This window comes from Diabrotica undecimpunctata, chromosome 3, assembly GCF_040954645.1.
Source record: "Diabrotica undecimpunctata isolate CICGRU chromosome 3, icDiaUnde3, whole genome shotgun sequence".
Classification (NCBI taxonomy): Eukaryota; Metazoa; Arthropoda; class Insecta; order Coleoptera; family Chrysomelidae; genus Diabrotica; species Diabrotica undecimpunctata.
The window spans coordinates 124,935,071-124,953,260 of NC_092805.1; the positions used below are offsets into that span (position 1 = coordinate 124,935,071).

At 31.8% G+C, this 18,190-nt stretch overlaps 1 protein-coding gene across 2 annotated transcripts in view; it reads left to right on the forward strand.

Moving 5' to 3' along the window:
• Window positions 1-17,872, forward strand: part of LOC140437363 (nose resistant to fluoxetine protein 6-like) — an 82,185-nt gene extending 64,313 nt beyond the window's left edge. Inside the window, exons 7-14 of one of the 2 annotated variants that reach the window (XM_072526850.1) lie at window positions 827-995; window positions 2,106-2,302; window positions 6,711-6,840; window positions 9,822-10,008; window positions 10,065-10,207; window positions 12,609-12,729; window positions 17,325-17,507; window positions 17,591-17,872. In XM_072526850.1, coding sequence (XP_072382951.1) covers window positions 827-995; window positions 2,106-2,302; window positions 6,711-6,840; window positions 9,822-10,008; window positions 10,065-10,207; window positions 12,609-12,729; window positions 17,325-17,506 — 1,129 coding nt within the window. In that variant the 3' untranslated portion in view covers window position 17,507; window positions 17,591-17,872. The remainder of the gene's footprint in view (window positions 1-826; window positions 996-2,105; window positions 2,303-6,710; window positions 6,841-9,821; window positions 10,009-10,064; window positions 10,208-12,608; window positions 12,730-17,324; window positions 17,508-17,590) is intronic. The other variant, XM_072526851.1, reaches the window with a different exon arrangement.
• The last annotated feature ends 318 nt before the right edge of the window (window positions 17,873-18,190 follow it).

The following is an 18,190-nucleotide window of genomic DNA, read 5'->3' on the forward strand; positions in this document are numbered from 1 at the left end:
CGTACGCCTCTTTAAGCCTTTTCTGCAAAAGCTTTAATGAAATAACTCTCACTCTCATGAAAATGGTAAATTGTGTTTCAAATAAACTGTTTGTCGTAGTCGTTCAAGTCTATTCAAGTTGTTTTCTGTTAAGCAGATTGCTTTCTACTGCACGTATAGATACTCCAATAGCTTTATCCACACTTGTTTATTATTTCTTCGCTTATTTTACGAAAAGAGTATTTTTATATAGTTAAACACTTTCTAAACTATCCCTTTGTATTCGGTTGTCAGTCTGATATGTTTATTCATACTACACTTAACTGTCTCCATGATATAAAATTATTTTGAATACGTCTATTTGCACATCCATTTATGAAACTGAAAAACATTACAATTACAAACTGGTTTCAAATCCAGTTGTTATAAATTATGAAAAATAATAATTATTAGTTTTTTGCATGTATATTTAGGGTTTCATAAAAAACATAATTTTTGAAAAGGCAAATTTCATTTATTGTTTAAGAGAGTAATACAATATTTTACTGTGTTAAATATAAGAAACTCTTCTAAAATTGTTTATTATTTCAACGCCATTGTATAGCTGTTTTTATTGTCTATGCGATAACATATTTCCTAGAACTGCTCGCCATTACATTTAAAACGAGCTGTACGTATAGTTAAGAACCAAACATCATAAAATTAACTTAATCGCTTCTTTTAACTTTATCTCTATGTCAGATTTTTTGTTTTCGTGGCACTTTTTATCATTTTTTTTGTTTTTTATTATATCCAATATATTTAGAATGTTAACCTAAGTTAACCTATATAAAATTACAATTTTTAGGTTAACTCCTGCATTGGCAGGTGTAGTTCTAGTGTCAGCCACTCTTCTAAAGTACATGGGATCAGGACCTAAGTGGCCCAATTTTGTTCACTTTTTTCAAGGATTTTGTACGCAATATTGGTGGACATCTCTTCTGTATATTCAAAATGAGGTCAATGCTGATCAAATGGTAAGTAAGATATCGATTAATCTTTATTAAATTAACTACATTAAAAGTACCTATAAGATTAAATCTGGATCATAATATAGTTGTGTGAATATAGGGATGTTTTGGAGGATTTTGACAACCTTACATCGAAGTTCAAATATGAGAGCTGTTGCTTTCTGTTCATATGTCCATTTTTTTTTAGCAGCGGGTTACAATTGTCTTCTTTACTCTGGCCAGGAAGTCTCAAAATGTAGAAGGCCTAATAACTCCGTTGACAGTGGAACAAATCACTTCTGCTTTCCCTTCAACTGTCAATTTCTTGGTCTTTTCAATATCTGGGCGAATATTTTTAAACGGTCTCGTTATATCGTCATGTCTCTTCTTTACTAGACTTCTTGTTACTTCAACTTTTTTAATCATGTCTTCTTTTATCTCTTCGATTTCTATTTTTATCTCTTCTTTACTCACTTTTGAGGCCTCTCTTTTTGATAAAAGATTCATGGGCAACTCTATTTTCCTGACGACAGTTTTCTTCAGCTTCTTGTTGACGTTTTCCTTTTTCCTTTTGCCGTTTTTCGTTAACCACTTTTTCTTCTAGACGACCTTGTTTTATTGCAGCAATCATATGTCCAATTTTCTTCATCTTGGTCTCGTTTTTTGTTGTTACCATATAAATTCTCGACAATCTCGACTTCTTTCACTTAATCCCACTTTATCTGGCACCAATTGTTACGTTTTTCTTTGCAGGAATTAAGTGAAGTACACTTTATTTAACTAAATTTTTTTAACTTACTATAAAAAACTCACTAAACAACAAACATCTCATTAACAATTATAAATACACTAAGAATTTTCACTTACAATAATATGGGTATCGCTTACAAACACACTTATCTAATTACTGTTTATTCAAAAGAGCCGAGCAGTTTCTATACACGAACATTAATGCGTTCTAGAATTCCATCGATGGTACGAATGCCGAATCAGCACTTTAATACGAGATTCTAGAAAAATACGGATAACCAGTTCGAGAACTTTGCTTACAAATGATGTTATTCAGCAAAAATTATTGTTAAACTAGGATCACAATTAGAGAATTTTGACTAATAACAATATTATTTTTTATTTTAGTGCGCTGGACATACATGGTACCTGGACGTAGACATGCAATTATATATTTTGTCACCTTTAATATTTTGGATGCTCCGAAAATATACAAAAACTGGTTTAGCTTTCTTAGTCTTTGGTACTCTATCTTCCATAGCTATTGGTTTCTTTAGGGCCTTCGAGGATGAATTATCTGGACTGCAAACAAACTATTATTCAAAGTACGTATCTTATAATAACTTAAACAATTTTACTCATCGTTTCTTAAACTTTTACAGTAACAATATATGATTTCTGGGCTTATGGCGCATGGTTTTTCGTCTCCTACTGTGGTAAACATTGACAAATGTGGAACGCTATTGCTAAAAACGAATAAAACATAAATTGCTTATTGAAAAGTGACCATATAGAATAGCTGTATCGCATTGTTTTTGACAATTTTTCTTCTGCTTTACAAAATTTTAGCAACATTCTGAGCAAGTATTCTGAGAACCTTTTATGAATTTGCTACTTTTAATGGTGATATTAAATAGCAAACATTTCATACTGACCCAAACATGTTGGTGCATATTTATGCGAATGGAATGCTCTTACATTGAACCGATTCTACACTTTAAAATCAATAGATATATACCACATTTTCTCCTTCGAGTTAGAAAACATATATTTATTCTAGACGTAGAATGGGTTGCCTAATTCTGTCTTTTATTCAACTCAGTATTGAAAGAAATATATTTTATTATTGTTTATATAAAAAAGGTTTATTTTTGAATACACTGAAGAAACTCACGAAAATTGTGTAATGAATAATTATTTTCCAGAAGACCGCAATTGGTTTATAAAACCAAGATTCTTTTTATCTCTTTTTATTTGTATAAGCTTTTTATAATGCAATAATTGGCCATCTTTTCCTTTATTAAACAGTAAACTTTTTATTCTTAAATAAAGCCAGACTGGGTACAGATTTTCAGTATGGTCAATAATCGAGATTTCCGCCACGGTTTTGAGTATGGGTATCTATCTAACTTGTACAGTAGACTCCCTCTATAACGAGAACTGAAATGGCAGACTAATTACCTCGTTATAAGCGGATCTCGTTATATCCAACAACAATAATATTGTGCATACATATGAATATGTAGTTTTCTAAAACATTAACTTTCTATAGTGAAGCCATTAGGAGCAATATAAGATGCTCATAAATATTGTTTGAATGGCGTTTTTAAAACAAAGTTGTTTAGTTTTATTATCAATGAAATGCATTAAAACAAAAAAGAGTTGTTTACTTTTACTGTCAATGATATATGTTAAAACAAAAAATCTGTATTCTGTAAATATGTATAAAGCGTATAAAGTTATTTTGTCATTTTTGACCGCTTTAAATTGTCCAGTATTCTATCTATCATATTTTCTAAAGTTGTGAAACAGTTTTATGCTTCTTCATTTGCGTTTTGTCCTTGGATAAAGTTTCTGACAACCTTTAAAACACTTTCCACATCTTGTCTATTAGGACCCATATTATTAGGTGTGAATGGTCAACCCAATACAATGACACTTGTGAATCATAAATTTTACATTTCCGACTAAGAATCATAAATTGTAAGAAGTTTATTGCGGGCGGCCCGCAGTTAAAAAGGGTATTTATTTATAGCTACGGCCGGGCCAAAACGTAAAAAACACGTTTTGCAATCTTATTTTCTCTCGTTATAAGCAAATTTACCTCGCTATAAAGGGTTATAGTTCAATAGAAATTTCACGGGACATCTAATGTACCTCGTTATAAGCCAAACCTCGTAATAACCGTGTTCGTTATAAAGGGAGTATACTGTATTATGTTTTTTGCTAGATCGTTAAGTGCATACTACCTAATTTTTATTTTATCCTCATTTATTTTGCTTTTTAATTCATTCTAATGAGGTTAACCATCTTGCTAAGTATTCCTTAATTTGCCAGTTACCTAAGTAAACTGTTGATTTAAGTGCATTGTGTCACATGCTTATGAAAAGTCGACAAACAGTGCTAATTTTTATACCCTTTAGATCAAAGCATGTTTTAAGATAACAAATTTTGAGCATATCTGTTCATTCTGCTTCTTATACTAGGGCGGTCCGATAAGTACTTAGCCTACAAAAGAAAACCTAAAATTTTGTAAAGTGGACATTTATTTCTCAACAGTCTCCTTTTTGCTCGATACACTTAACCCAGCGATGCTCCAACTTTTTTAACCCGTCCGAAAAATACATTTTCTGGGGGATCTGCAAAGTAGGCTTTTCGTGGCGACGATGACCTCGTCATTCGACTTTAATTTCTTGAAAACAAAAAAAAAGTCGCATGGGATCAAATCTGGAGAATATGGTGACTTTGACAACAGTTCTTAGCTCAATTCGACTAATTTCGCCATACCAATGGTGGAGGTATAATCCGGTGCGTTGCCATGGTGGAAGAGCACTTTTTTCTTCGCCAAATGGTGTCTTTTTTTCTGAAATTCGGCGTCAAATCAGTCTAATAATTTAGCGTAATAGGGCCCTGTGACCGTTTTGCTCTTCTCCAGGTAGTTGATGTAGATCACCCCTTGTGAATCACAGAAAATGGTGGTCATCACCTTTTCACCTGTTCCGTGGTCTCTGGTGTATACCAGTGGATTCATGTTTCGTCGACGTTTTCGAAACGACGTAGAAACTCTTTCGGATTACGCGTAAATAGTTATATATATATATATATATATATATATATATATATATATATATACATTTACCAATACTTATGGCCAAAATTTCATACAGAATATGGCATATGCAGTCTTTTGAGATGCCTACTATCTCAACTATGTGGTAGCCTTTTTGGGGGCACATTCGCGTGACTCATCAAAAACATGCAACCTGGTTAAAACTCGTTATACCAATTTTTGACGGTTGCCATAGAACAAGAAGAGTCACCGTACACAGCATTCTAGCGCTATTTGATTTTGCTGCTCAATTTCCCTTCTAAAAACAAGAATTGAATCACTGACCGATTTAGCTCTTTTTAAATTCGTCTAAAATCTGCGGACACGCCTGCTTTCACAGGCGGTCAAAATAACACTACAATTTCGATTCAGCTGGAATTTTGACAGTTGCCGTCTAACAGGATGTGTTACACGATAGTAGATCTCTTTGGAGATTGTGGCGACGTCGGGCGGTAAGGCTAAGTACTTATCGGACCGCCTACGTACATTAAGTCAACTTTTTGGTACAGGTTTCCAGCATTGCTCTCTATCTATAATTTCCATACTAAAGTTTTGCTGCAGAATATTTTGGTATTTGTTATTTCTCCTTATTTTTCCCCTGTTTTTCCTGTTTTCTTTATTTACCATATTATAAAAGTTACCATATATAAAATAGCTCCGAAAAGAGGATTTTCGTAATTATTCCGATAAATTATTTATTGATTTTAATTTATAAAAATTGTAATTAAGCCTTTCTTCATGCCACACAATATGAACACAAATTTTAATACATTTTTGGATCCAAAGTTAATAAAAACAGGCAAAAAAAAAAATTTTGAACTTCGGCTTTTGTCCATAAAAAATTGAAGCTTACTGACAGTAGCCAGCTATGTACTTTTATTAATTATGTCCCCCTTTCATTTTGAAACTTCAAATATCTGTAATATATTTTTTTTCGCCATTCATTCATTCCCAATCGATATTTCTTCTTGTCATAATATCGTCTGCAGTGAATTCGTGTCACTGTAATCTAGGATGTTCCCTTTGCTTTATTCTGTTTGGTTTTCACTTCCAAGTTCTTAGTAGTATTATTATCTAGTCCATTCTTCACATATCTCAATTTGGTGTTTTCTTCACATTCGTTAGTTCTCTAAATCGTTCATTTTCCACTTTGTTTATTAGTAGTAATCTCCAGCTTCTCTTAAACATCGTTTCCAATGCATTTATTTAGTTTTTCATTATTTTATTTGCCAGCCATGTCTAACACGTTTTCTATATTTCCCGCACTTTTGAATTTCTTATTAAGATATTTGCACCTTTTCATCTTTTTTGCCAAAATCGGTTTTTCCTGCTCTTTAATTGTTTTTGTGTTTAATAAGTTTGCATTTTGTATTCTCTGCTGCCTTCTTAGTCTCCTGTAGTTAGCCACCTCCAACGAGTTTTCTTCTTGTCTTTTATTTGATTTATCATCAATTTTTATACCAACATGGTTTTTTGGTTTTATAATTTATTTAATTTATAATTTCTTTTCCTGTTGCTAGGTATATAATGGTTTTCGTGTTTTCCCATTGTGCTTTATTTCTTATTCTTTGATCGTCTTTTATTTTTAATGTTAATCTCAATTTATAAAAAAAAATTCGACTCGTCATTCGTCATTCGATTAGTTTATCCCTCGGGTACCTGTTTGGTTTTAAATTTTCGTCCTTATTATATTATATTTTATTGGACTATTATTATCGTTATCTCTTTTGTATATTCTTGATCTCATCAAATTATTAGTTTTTTCTAGACTGAATTAAATTAAGCTTTAACTTAAACAACTATTTATTTTACCAGTAATTAAACTATATAAAATTTGCTTGATATTTATTTTAAGTAAATTATAAAAAAAATGATTTTTTTTAATGAAACTAATACTATTTTAGAACACCATTCAATGTCTACATGAATGAATATTATCTAAAGACTGAAACAAGGGCTGCACCATGGTTCATTGGGACCATCTTGGGTTACATGTTAACTAGGAAAACATTTAGGGACAGTCGTATATCTAAGGTAATTGTTTTTGATTAAGTTTTATGTAACTTTATATTTATCTGACTGTATATATTCATTATTATTTATAATTCAATAACATAATTAATCAATACCAAAAGTCTAAGATCCGAATGTAGGTTGGCCTTCACTCATCTATTTACCGAATGAAACAATTTTTTAGCAAATTTAGCATGTACTGCCTATCAAAATATGTTCATAGCTATCTTTAATTAAAATAATTTTAATAATTTGTTTTAGCAAGTTTCACCTATTTTTTTACCAATCAAATTTTATTGAAACTAAAATTAAAACATATAAAATAGATCTATGAGGTATGGCCTACGTATTTACGTTCATGGCTACCGGGCAAGCAAGTGTAAACAGTTAAGCACATATAGGTGACTGCACCGATCTGTTTGCTAATCAAAATATATATCAAAATAAAGATTATTTAATACCAAACGCGATGATATAGTATTGCCTGCAATGAACAATTCATGAAATGCTATTGCCAGTTTTTAAAGTTTAAAGATGCTACATCTCCTCGATACTGCTGTACGGAGTAGAGACTTGGACTTTAAACAAGAGCAATACCGATAAACTAGAGGCCTTCGAAATGTGGATATACAGAAGAATTTTGAAAATACCTTGGACAGACAAAGTAACAAATAGTGTAGTTCTTCGAAGAATGAACAAAGAACGGGAGCTGTTGATCACCATCAAGAGAAGAAAGTTGGAATATCTTGGTCATGTGATGAGAGAGAAAAAGTACCGATTGCTCCAGTTAATTATCCAAGGAAAGATTCAGGGCAAACGAAGCGTGGGGAGACGACGTATATCTTGACTACGCAATTTAAGAGACTAGTTTCAGTGCACATCTAACCAATTATTTAGAGCAACAGCTTCAAAGATACGAATAGCAATGATAATTGCCAAACTCCGTAGTGGAGAGGGCACTTGAAGAAAAAAAAAGAAAGTTTAAAAATCGGAACAAGTAAACTTACACGAGAGAGAAATCCGAACGTCTTTTTAGTGTAATAAAGAAGGAAAGACCATTGCAGTTGCGCTTTTCTGCTGGCACCAATGCCTCCAAATTCGAATTCCACCATTGTTCTACTCGTGTTTCGAGTTAATCAACTTCTTATAAAGAAGATTTAAGGAAGTTCAAATTGAAATAAAATGCAATCTAGTATTTGACCGATATCTACAGTTTATCCTTGAAAATACTATCTGTTTTATTCTTTTTGTAGAGAAAAGACATTAAAATGAAAGCAAAAGACTGCATTTCATTTTAATTTAAATCCTACCATTATTTTACATATGCTTCGAGTTGAAATGGTGAAATTTAAATTGAAATAAAACGCTATCGTTTACTTTTATTTTCTTTTCTCTACGTAAAGAGTAAAATCGATAGTATTTACAAGAATGACCTGTATATGTCTGTCGGAATAAAAGGTTATTCCTAGCGTTGTGTTATTTTTTGTTTTTATAGAGAGGGGGGGGGGTCTGCAATCTTCAAAAGACATCTCAGTCTAGGTCGCCGCCTGACTGACCTTAGTGCAGGATTCGTTCCTCGTACTCCCAGCTATAGTTTCCAAGGTACTTTTAAATGCCCTCTCGTCGCCGAGTCTATGCCGAACGCCTACCTGCTTAACCAGACCCTCCTCTGTCGTCCAGCGATCCAAAAGCGGAATAGCCGCTGTAAGTGTCATCCACATCCACACTCCATTCATCAGCAAGGAAGCTCCCCGTCGCGTTACAAGTAGCATGTAGAAGACCCGCAGTACGCTCCTAGTACGGCATTACTTCCAGACGGGCACTTCCCCTTCCCTACGCATTCTAACTCATACAGTCTTACCACTTTTCTAGTTTCAACTTTCAGCATCTTTCCCTCTTACCTTTGCTGTTGGTCCAGCTGTCTTTCTTCAAATTAGCGTTATGGTTAGGTTATAGCTAGGCGTATAGATGCCGCTGCTAGCTTACTTAGACAGTTATTGATTACTATACTGGCCAAATACTAGACTCCATTTCAGTTTGAACTTCCACAAGTGTTCCTGATGAGGAGTTGAATAACTCGAAACACGTGTAGAACAATCGTATAATTCGAATTAAATGTATGTATTGCCAGTCCAAAATGATTCACACCAGATAAATGTTGAGAAAGGAATATAAAATGATAACAAATAACTTAAAAGAGATTGGAACTATGCTTACAGTGTTATATGCCGCCTGTAATGAAGTTGGTTTAAACATAAATATTGGAAAGACAGAATATATGACAAATCTGGAACCAAGCGAAAATTCGAAAGTCAACTGCAACGAAATAGGATTAGTTCATAGATATAAATACTTGAGTCATAAAATCCAAACAACCAAATTATTAAACTGCAAATGAGGAATTACTTTAGCATGGGCCGTATATGGAACTCGATCAGACATCTTTAAGAGCAACATGCCAAATTATTTGAAAAAGAAGACGTTCGACAACTAAGAACAAAATTCAAAGTAGCCTAAAGACGAATGGAATGCTCGCTACTTGGACTGACTCTCAAAGACAGAGTTAGTAATACAGAAATAAGAAAAAGGGCAGGCATCACTGATGTCATAGAGCGTATAGCTTGCTAAAGTGGAACTGGGCGGGCCATGTGGTCAGAATGACTGACGGGCGGTGGACCCAAAAAATTGCAGTATATAAACCATGAGCTGACAGAAGAAGCAGAGGTAGGCCACCTACACGATGGTCAGACAACGTCAAAAGAATCGCTGGAAATTGGCTGCAGGAAACTCAAGACCGACAGAACTGAAAGAAACTGGGGGGTCTATGTTCAAATTTGGACGCAGAAGGCTGGGTGATGATGATGATGACATCCTACATGCACATACTATATCTATCTAGTAGTATTACAATAAGTTATTTGGTTGGTACTAGCTTTAAAATATATTTTAAAATAATAAAATTAACAAAAAATATTGTTATTTAGAACTTGTATTTGTTTTAGCACATCGTAATACCTATGTGGTTTTTAAGTTTGACTGTGATGCTTCTTTGCGTACTCGGAGGCCATAGTACTTTAAGAGGTCCAGAATATCACAGATTAGAAAATGCTTTTTATATTGCATTAGTCCGACCGTCTTTTGCGTTAGCAGTAGGATGGATAATATGGGCATGCGCTACTAACCATGGAGGTTTGTAAAATAATATATTTATATATATAAATGTTATATATTATAATATGTTTTAGGATTTATAAATACAGCATTATCACATGGAGTATTCCAGTTTTTAAATAAGTTTATCTATAGCATGTATTTATTGCACGTTACCTGTCTGTATATGATAATGTTCTCACAGAAGAGGCCTCTGTATATGACAATCTTTAATTTGGTAAGTAAACTTAAATTTTTTCTTGGCAGTTTAATTAAATTTGATTTAAATATTTATGTAGTACCTATAATCAGTAGTGAATAATCCGGTGAAAATGTATCTCCTTGCCTTATCCCACGTTTTATTTGTATTGTTCGGGTTGTATCATGTATCTTAACAGTCATAGTGGTATTTTTGTAAATGTAAATAAATTTACTATACCTATGGTCAATCCTGCTATCAGTTATTACTTCTATAAGGCTGTCTATTTCGATCATGTTGAACGCTTTATAAAAATCTATGAAAGTGAGGACAAGAGGTTTGTTGTATTCTATAGATTTTTAATGAGCGTGTTTACTGTATGGAGGTGACCATTGGTACCATAATTTCATCTGAATCCTGCTTGCTCTCTCGTTTGGAAGAAATCTAATTATTTTTTCCAATCTTGATGTCACTAACCTAGTGAAGAGCTTTTATATGTGGTTCAACAGGCTAATAGATCTACAATTCTCTAGGTCCGCTCTACCTCCTTTTTTATGTAAAAGGATGGTTATAGCATTGTTATATTCTTTGGGCACCTCTCTTTGCTGCAAACATAGATTAAACAATTTCCATAATTGATTTAATAGCATATCTCCTCCATTTACGATAGCGTCTATTATAATTCCATCCTCTCCTGGGGCTTTGTTATTTTTCATTTTTCTTAACGCTTGTCGAATCTCATCTATCTTTATTTCTGGCATTAGTTCGGAACCTTGATTCATGATCTTCTTTCATGATCTAGCAGCGTTTCAGTATATGAACTTATTTTACTACCTGATTTTCTTTTAGGACAGTGCACTCGGTGACTTTCTTGTAAAGCGTCTATGATGCAATTATTCAAGTCGTTAAGATCCTTCTCGGAGGTTTCATTCAGTAGTAGCTTATTATTGATATATGCCTGATATTGGTTGATATCTAATAGGGGTACCATGTTCAGATACCATGAGATTTATTTCTAATCATTGTTTCTTTCTCCTTTTGTGTTGATTTGGACTTTTGCTTGTATCATTCTATGGTCACTGCTTGTGGTGAACTTGTTGAGTACTGTTACATCTTTAATTATTTGTTTGTTGTTACTTATGATGTAGTCGATTTCGTTCCATGTTCTACCGTTTGCACTTTCCTGGGTTCATCTTCTGTGCATTTTTTTTTCTAAAAGAAGCTGTTTATGTTTAATAAGTTATTCTAAAGTAGAAATCCTAGTAGCGTTTCTCCTAGGTCATTTCTTTCTGGAGAACCGAATTTTCCCAAGGACGTTTCTAGCTAGTTTCTACACCTATTTTTGCGTTAAAATCGCCACATAAAATTGTAAATTGAGTACGACAATCACTAAATGCAGTAGATATATCGTCAGAAAGTATTTCCATTTCTTCGTCTGTATGGTCTGTTGTTGGAGCGTATACTTGGATAATTTTGAGTTGATACCTACTATTCAAATTCGGCATAAGATATGTCACTCTAGATGATATACTTTGGATATTTATTATCTTGTTCGCATATTTTTGTGAACAAAGAAACCGATGCCTCCAACTGATGTAGTTTCAGGGCCAGTCTGATAGAATATATGCCCTGATTTCAGTGTTTTTAAAGTTTCACCTCTGTTTCTAACTTCGCTGATACCTATGACATCATATTTAATTTTATTCATTTCAGTTTCCATTTCTGTTAATCTCTCTTCGGACAGTAGACTTCTGGCGGTGTATGTAATAACGTAAAAATTATGGGATTTTTTGGGTTTTCGTGTAGTCGGCTTTTTGTCCCCCCAGAATCCTTGGGACAGACTGGGGCAATCCTCCTTGGGCTAATCTTGAGTTTCAGATGAAGTAAATTGAACACCACTCTTTTTAGACCATGCTGTAAATATCATAAGATCATCCAAGTACATTCTTGCTTGAATGGGTTTATTCGTTGATTATTAATAGCTATAAGAAAAACCGTCGGGCTGATTACCGACGTACGTATATTGGTGTGCGTTTTTTGGGTATCTCACATTAGATAGAAGACCGTTTACTTTTATTTTAGAATTTCTATTTATGAGAAAAATTTTAATAAAAGCAAGTAAACTTCGTCGGTAGACGATCTTAAGAGGCGAAATCCAGATTGTTCATTAATTAGATGGTTATTTTCTTCAACACATGACAATAAACGTTCATTTATAATTTTTTAAAAGCTTGCATATTACACCTTGCACAGGACGATAAGAGTCTGCTTTGTTTAGTGGTTTATTGGATTTTAAGATGACAATAGTTATAGTTTGAGTTCTAGCAAATAATCTCTGAAATTAAAAAATATATAGTATAATTCTAACTATATAATACTAAATAATACTTTATAAAACAAATGACACTCAGATTAATGAATTAATATTAACTTATTTTAGGCTTACTGGTTTTGGGGAATATTTATGTTAATGTTTGGACTATCCATCATATGGGTACTCGTTTTTGAAAGTCCCATGATTGTTTTAGAAAAAATAATAATTTCCAAACTGAAGAAAATAGGTAAGTTTCTTTCTACCTTACTAACATCTACATGTCATTCTAAACATACACAATTACATTTGTTGAATTATATAGGTATCATTTAAAATAATATTGTTATGACTCGTTTATCCTTTCATTTATCGTACTCACTTAACAGTATTTGTCTCCATCTCTAATGGTTATATTTTTTGTTTCAAATATTTCTGTTCATTACATTGTTTTGTAACTTTTATTTTTAATTTTAAATCAATTATTTTGATTTTGTTTCTGAAATGATAAAAAAAATATTTAGATTGTAATATTTTCATTAAATTTTGATTTAATCACGTTTTGTTATTGGTTAATTACTTAATAGAACATAAAATTTTGATTTGCATGGTTTTGAACGTCAGATATTATAATTTTCTAGAGATTCTAAAGTGTCTACTCTAAATTTTTAATTGTTTGGTCATCTTACAAAGTAAAATCTCAGTTTCTCGTGGTTTAAAATCTAACCGAGCATACAAGTCAATTCTATAAAAATTCTATTAATAAAAATTTTCACGTTTGACGAATCGGTACCGTCCGAGATGTTGCCCGTATTTAGATTTTATAACAAGTCTTTGTAGTGATTAGGACAATAAAGAAAACTACTAAATAACAAACCATTTGTTCTATCATACAAGCACACACAACATACACAGTACACAAAGTGATTATCCCACTAATAGCCTTCGTTAATTCGTACAATTAAAAATAAAAATAATAAGAAATACATTCCTTCAATTAAAAATTTAAAATTTTGGCATGGAGTTGATATTCACAAGAAGAACATACAGAAAAGTTTGATAAAGAACTGTAGGAACAGGACAAGAACAGAATCACAACAAAAGTACAGAAGATAACTGCTCAAATATAGCACAGGCTTAGCAAATCAATAAAATAATGAACTCAAACCAAAACGCAAGTGCAATAAAAAACCTCAAGTTCTGTTTCAAAACATTGTCAAATCTATATGACAGATAATAAACTTACTTATTCTTGTGTTACTTATTCTTTCCGGATATTGGCAGTCAAGATGACTATTCTTAATTTGCTGGCAGCTATTCGTACTTGTTTAGTTGTGGGTGTGTTAATCATTTTCTCATGTTTTGAAGGCAACAAATTTTTATTTTCGTTGGTCCGCTTTTTCCATAGAGTTGTCCTAAGGAACAAGTTGTAAAATCCATTTCTCATAATACACACTAAGTATTCGAATAATCTGGAATTTCCTTTCCATTCTTCATACAACCTCAACATTATTCGCCCGATCCACCCATGAAATTTTTAAAATGGTCCTCCTGTTATATCACATCGCGAAGGCTTCGAGCATTTTTAAAGAATATTTAGAAGTGTCGAAGCCCCTACTTTGTACAATAAGATAGATAAGACATAACATCTAAGTATGGAAACTTTGGTTCCAAGTGGTAGATTATGACTTCTAAAGATAGATTTCAGCTTTATGAATGCTGATCATGTGTTGATTAATATCGATGAAGTGGTCCCATTGGTTACCTATATTAGTACCGCAGTATATGCGGCTATTATTTCTGTAAATTGGCTGATGATTAAACAAAAACTGTGAATTTAGCATATTGCGTTTTCTGATTACCAAACATTTTTTTCTTTTTTGTATTTAGATTCAATTTATACTCTTTACTGATATCTGATGTGTATTAGAATATTGTTTGTTAATTCTGAAAACTGTCTGCAAAAACTACTGCACCGTCAGTATATTTAGCCCTTGTGGGAAAATATATTCGAAGTATGTATATTTTAATATATATATATATATATATATATATATATATATATATATATATATCTCCATCGTTTAGACCTCTCTTACTCACTTCGTTCCTCCAGGATTTTCGGAGTCGTCCTCCTCTTTTCCTCCTTCCTATGGGACTCCACTCGGTTATTTTTTTATCCATCTGCTGTCACAATTTTCTTCTTACATGTCCATACCACTTTAGTTTTTTTTGTTCTATGTATGTTAGTACGTCTGTTTCTACTGATGTTCTTTGCTTTATTTCATCATTATTTCTCGTATTTTTATATTTTAAATAACAATGCGGAAAGTATGAACCCTTGTCTGACTCATCTATGTATTCAGATTGCCTCTGTCAACGGATCATCGACTTTAATTTTTATATCATATTGTAGTAGATATTAGAAATAATTATTATGTTTCTAGCCTACTTCTTAGGGGATTGTTATGATCTTATCGTATTTTTCATAATCGCAATTTTATATATCAATTTTCATTCTTTAACTTTTTTGTACTCCAGTCGTCAGAGACAAAAATGCCACTAAACCACTAAAAATCATACGAACAAGCTTAATTTTGCTGAGAATGTCAATTTTGGGACTACAATAAAGACGCAAAAAAGTTTATCCCCGGGCTTCCCTTCAAAACCTCCTTGTATGGAACGTGGAACTGAAAACATCTATTTACCAAGAATTAGTACGTCATGAAGAACTGTTTCAAACCAGAAATGTAGCTGAGATAATTTTGAACAAAAATGTTTATTAGCACTTCTATAGAAAAAACAGTTCTCTCAGAAATACCGCTTAAAGCGAATGGCGATTTTGAATGTCAATTACCCGCGTGAACTCAATTTTTTAAATAAAATTTGTATCAGCTCGATGGGAAAAATTCGACATTAAAATGAGTTTTAAAGATGGAGAGTACAGTAATCAAACTCACATGTTTACAGAAATTTAAAATTAGGAGAATACATTAATAATAGTTTGTCATTTAAACAGTAACCGCAAATAATTTTAAATTCAATCAATATACAGTTCATCTAATTTAAATACCGTTGCACGTCATTATTATTGACAGATATCGAAGCTGACATAGTTGTCAAAGTATAAAAAAATCCTGAATCCATTTTTAATCAAATAGGTCACAATTATTGCAAAAGTGGATTATGCAACAAAACAAATTAATATTTAATATAAATAAATAGAAACAAAACAGAAGTTAAAAAATAATCCTGTTAAAAACAATTTGAGCAGCTTGTATGCTTCGTATAAAGATGTAAAATGGAATACTTAAACAAAAACAACACTTTTTTCATTACTTATTAATTTCTAGTCGACAAGGCAACTGTCAAATAAGTGTTACCAATTTATGCCAAAACATCACCTTCGTTCGATTACAGTTAGAGTGTGTTTCGAACAAATGTTCTTCATAAAAACTCTTTATAATGCATTTATACAAATTACATGAAACATATTATTGTGTATTTCTTTAAGTTAAAATTAATAGAAATTTTTAAATATTATTTCTACGCGTATATAATAAAATATGTATAGTGGCTGTAATGCCAGTGTACTCATCAAAGTGATTCTAAAAAAGAACACACCTACCGCCTAAATATTTCGTGTTGGTATCATGTAACCTCACGGACTATGACGCGGATGACGTGCAACGGTTTGTAAATTAGATGAAGTGTATTAATTTTTCAACAAAAATGTAATTTCGTTCATTTATTATATATTTTTATATCATATTAAAGCAAAGGTTTTTCTTAATATAATTATACAAAGTTGCCTGAAAAAAATGGCCGCAAATTACGGTTGCTAGCTGTTAAAAACGCGACGTATAAAAAATAAAGTAAAAATAAATAGAAATTAATTATTACTAATTGAAATAAAAATTTTCTTTTCATTTTTTGATTAGCAACCTATTATCAATGTAGTCTCCTAATTTTAAATACATGGAAAAATGTGAATTTAATTAACTACGTTAGCAACGTAGTGATTTTGTAGTGGGATCTTGTATTATAACAGGTTTATAGAAACTGACTTCAGTTGTGGCAAAATATAAAAACTACATATATATTATCTTCACTCCTCACCTTTAAAATACATTTAAATTTTTGTCGATGGGACACTGATGAAAAGATATACAAATTCGGTCACTTCAATGAGAGAACGGTTCATTCTACACAAAAAGCGCTCATAATCATTCTTGTTCAAAATTATCTCAGATGCATTTTTTGTTTAAAATATTTTTGTTAAAGACGTAAAAATTCTCGGTAAATCGATTGATGCTCCTCGTTGCACCTACCTATGAGGGGGATTTTAGGAGAAAGCTCGGGGATAGAAGTTTCAAACTTTTTTGCATGTTATTTTTAGTCGCAAAATTGATATTATCGGCAAAATTCAGCTTGTTCGATCAAATCTCTGAAGTCTCCCCGAATTTCTAATTTCTCTCTAGTTTTTGTTAAAAAATGTATTGCTTCATTTCTAAAAATAACTAACTTGGTTCCACAAAATATATAGCTTTAGTGTTTTTATTATAGATCTATTTCCTATTAAATTCTAAGTAGCTTATAGTTTAACTAATATTAAATATATTAAAAAAAATTTGGAATCCAATCACAACTATTTCAAATATTACAGAATAAGAGGGGTAGTGTGTTATAATTTTATTCCCATTTGAGTATAATAATATTTTGTGTTTTACCTTTTCTCGTATTTGCAAATCCCTTGTAATATGTCACCTTCCGCATGTCTCATATTTTAAATTTACAAAAAAAGTATCTTAAGATAAGAAACTAAACTTCCAAATTATTTCCAAGGTTCGAAATCTAACAAGTTGAATAACCAAGCTGTATCCGATAAAACAAAGAAAGGATTACCACTATATAGAGAAAATTATTATACGGAGGACTCCAGAATTATAACTATACCAAAAATGTGTTCAGAAACAAAGCCTGTAACATGCCAAGAAGAAGTACGGTTATATCAAGGACAAAGTTAATGTAGGTTATTTGTTCCGAAAAATATAAATTTTGCTACAACTTCGTTATTTTCACCTTTTAATCTTATTTCTTTTTTTTTGTAGGTACAATATTTTATACTTCCAATGTCACAGAAAAAACATATATGTAGTTTATAAAATCCTAATTCAAAGGGAAGCTAGGACCATCGTCTTTTTATAGAATACTCAAATGATGTTTCACATTTTCCTTTATCAGCATATATTAGTTTATAGTTTATTTACTAAAGAATGTAATAAAATAATTACAAATATGTTATTATTTAAGCAATTGTTAATATTTATGTATGTGCCTAATTTGTTAAGTTAACGTGATATTTTGTCAGTATTAAAGTTTAAATAGATATTTGTTCGTCAATTTATTCTTTTATTTAATCTTTATAATTTAAAATAAAACACTATCAGGAACTGCAAAAAATATTAGAAGTTGGAATTATATTAAAAATAAAAAATTAATGCTGGAGTAGTGTGGACAGAACTAAAAAAAACCTTTTACAGACAAGCTTGAAATACTTCTATCGAAATATCGCTATATCGACAAAAAAAATTAGTAATAATATTTTCTCCCTTTATACCGCTTCCGCAGCTTTGGGAGTATAAAGTACATTCGTTTAGCAAATTCCCATCTGTAAACACACGCACGTGTTGATATTCGCCCTCTCATTC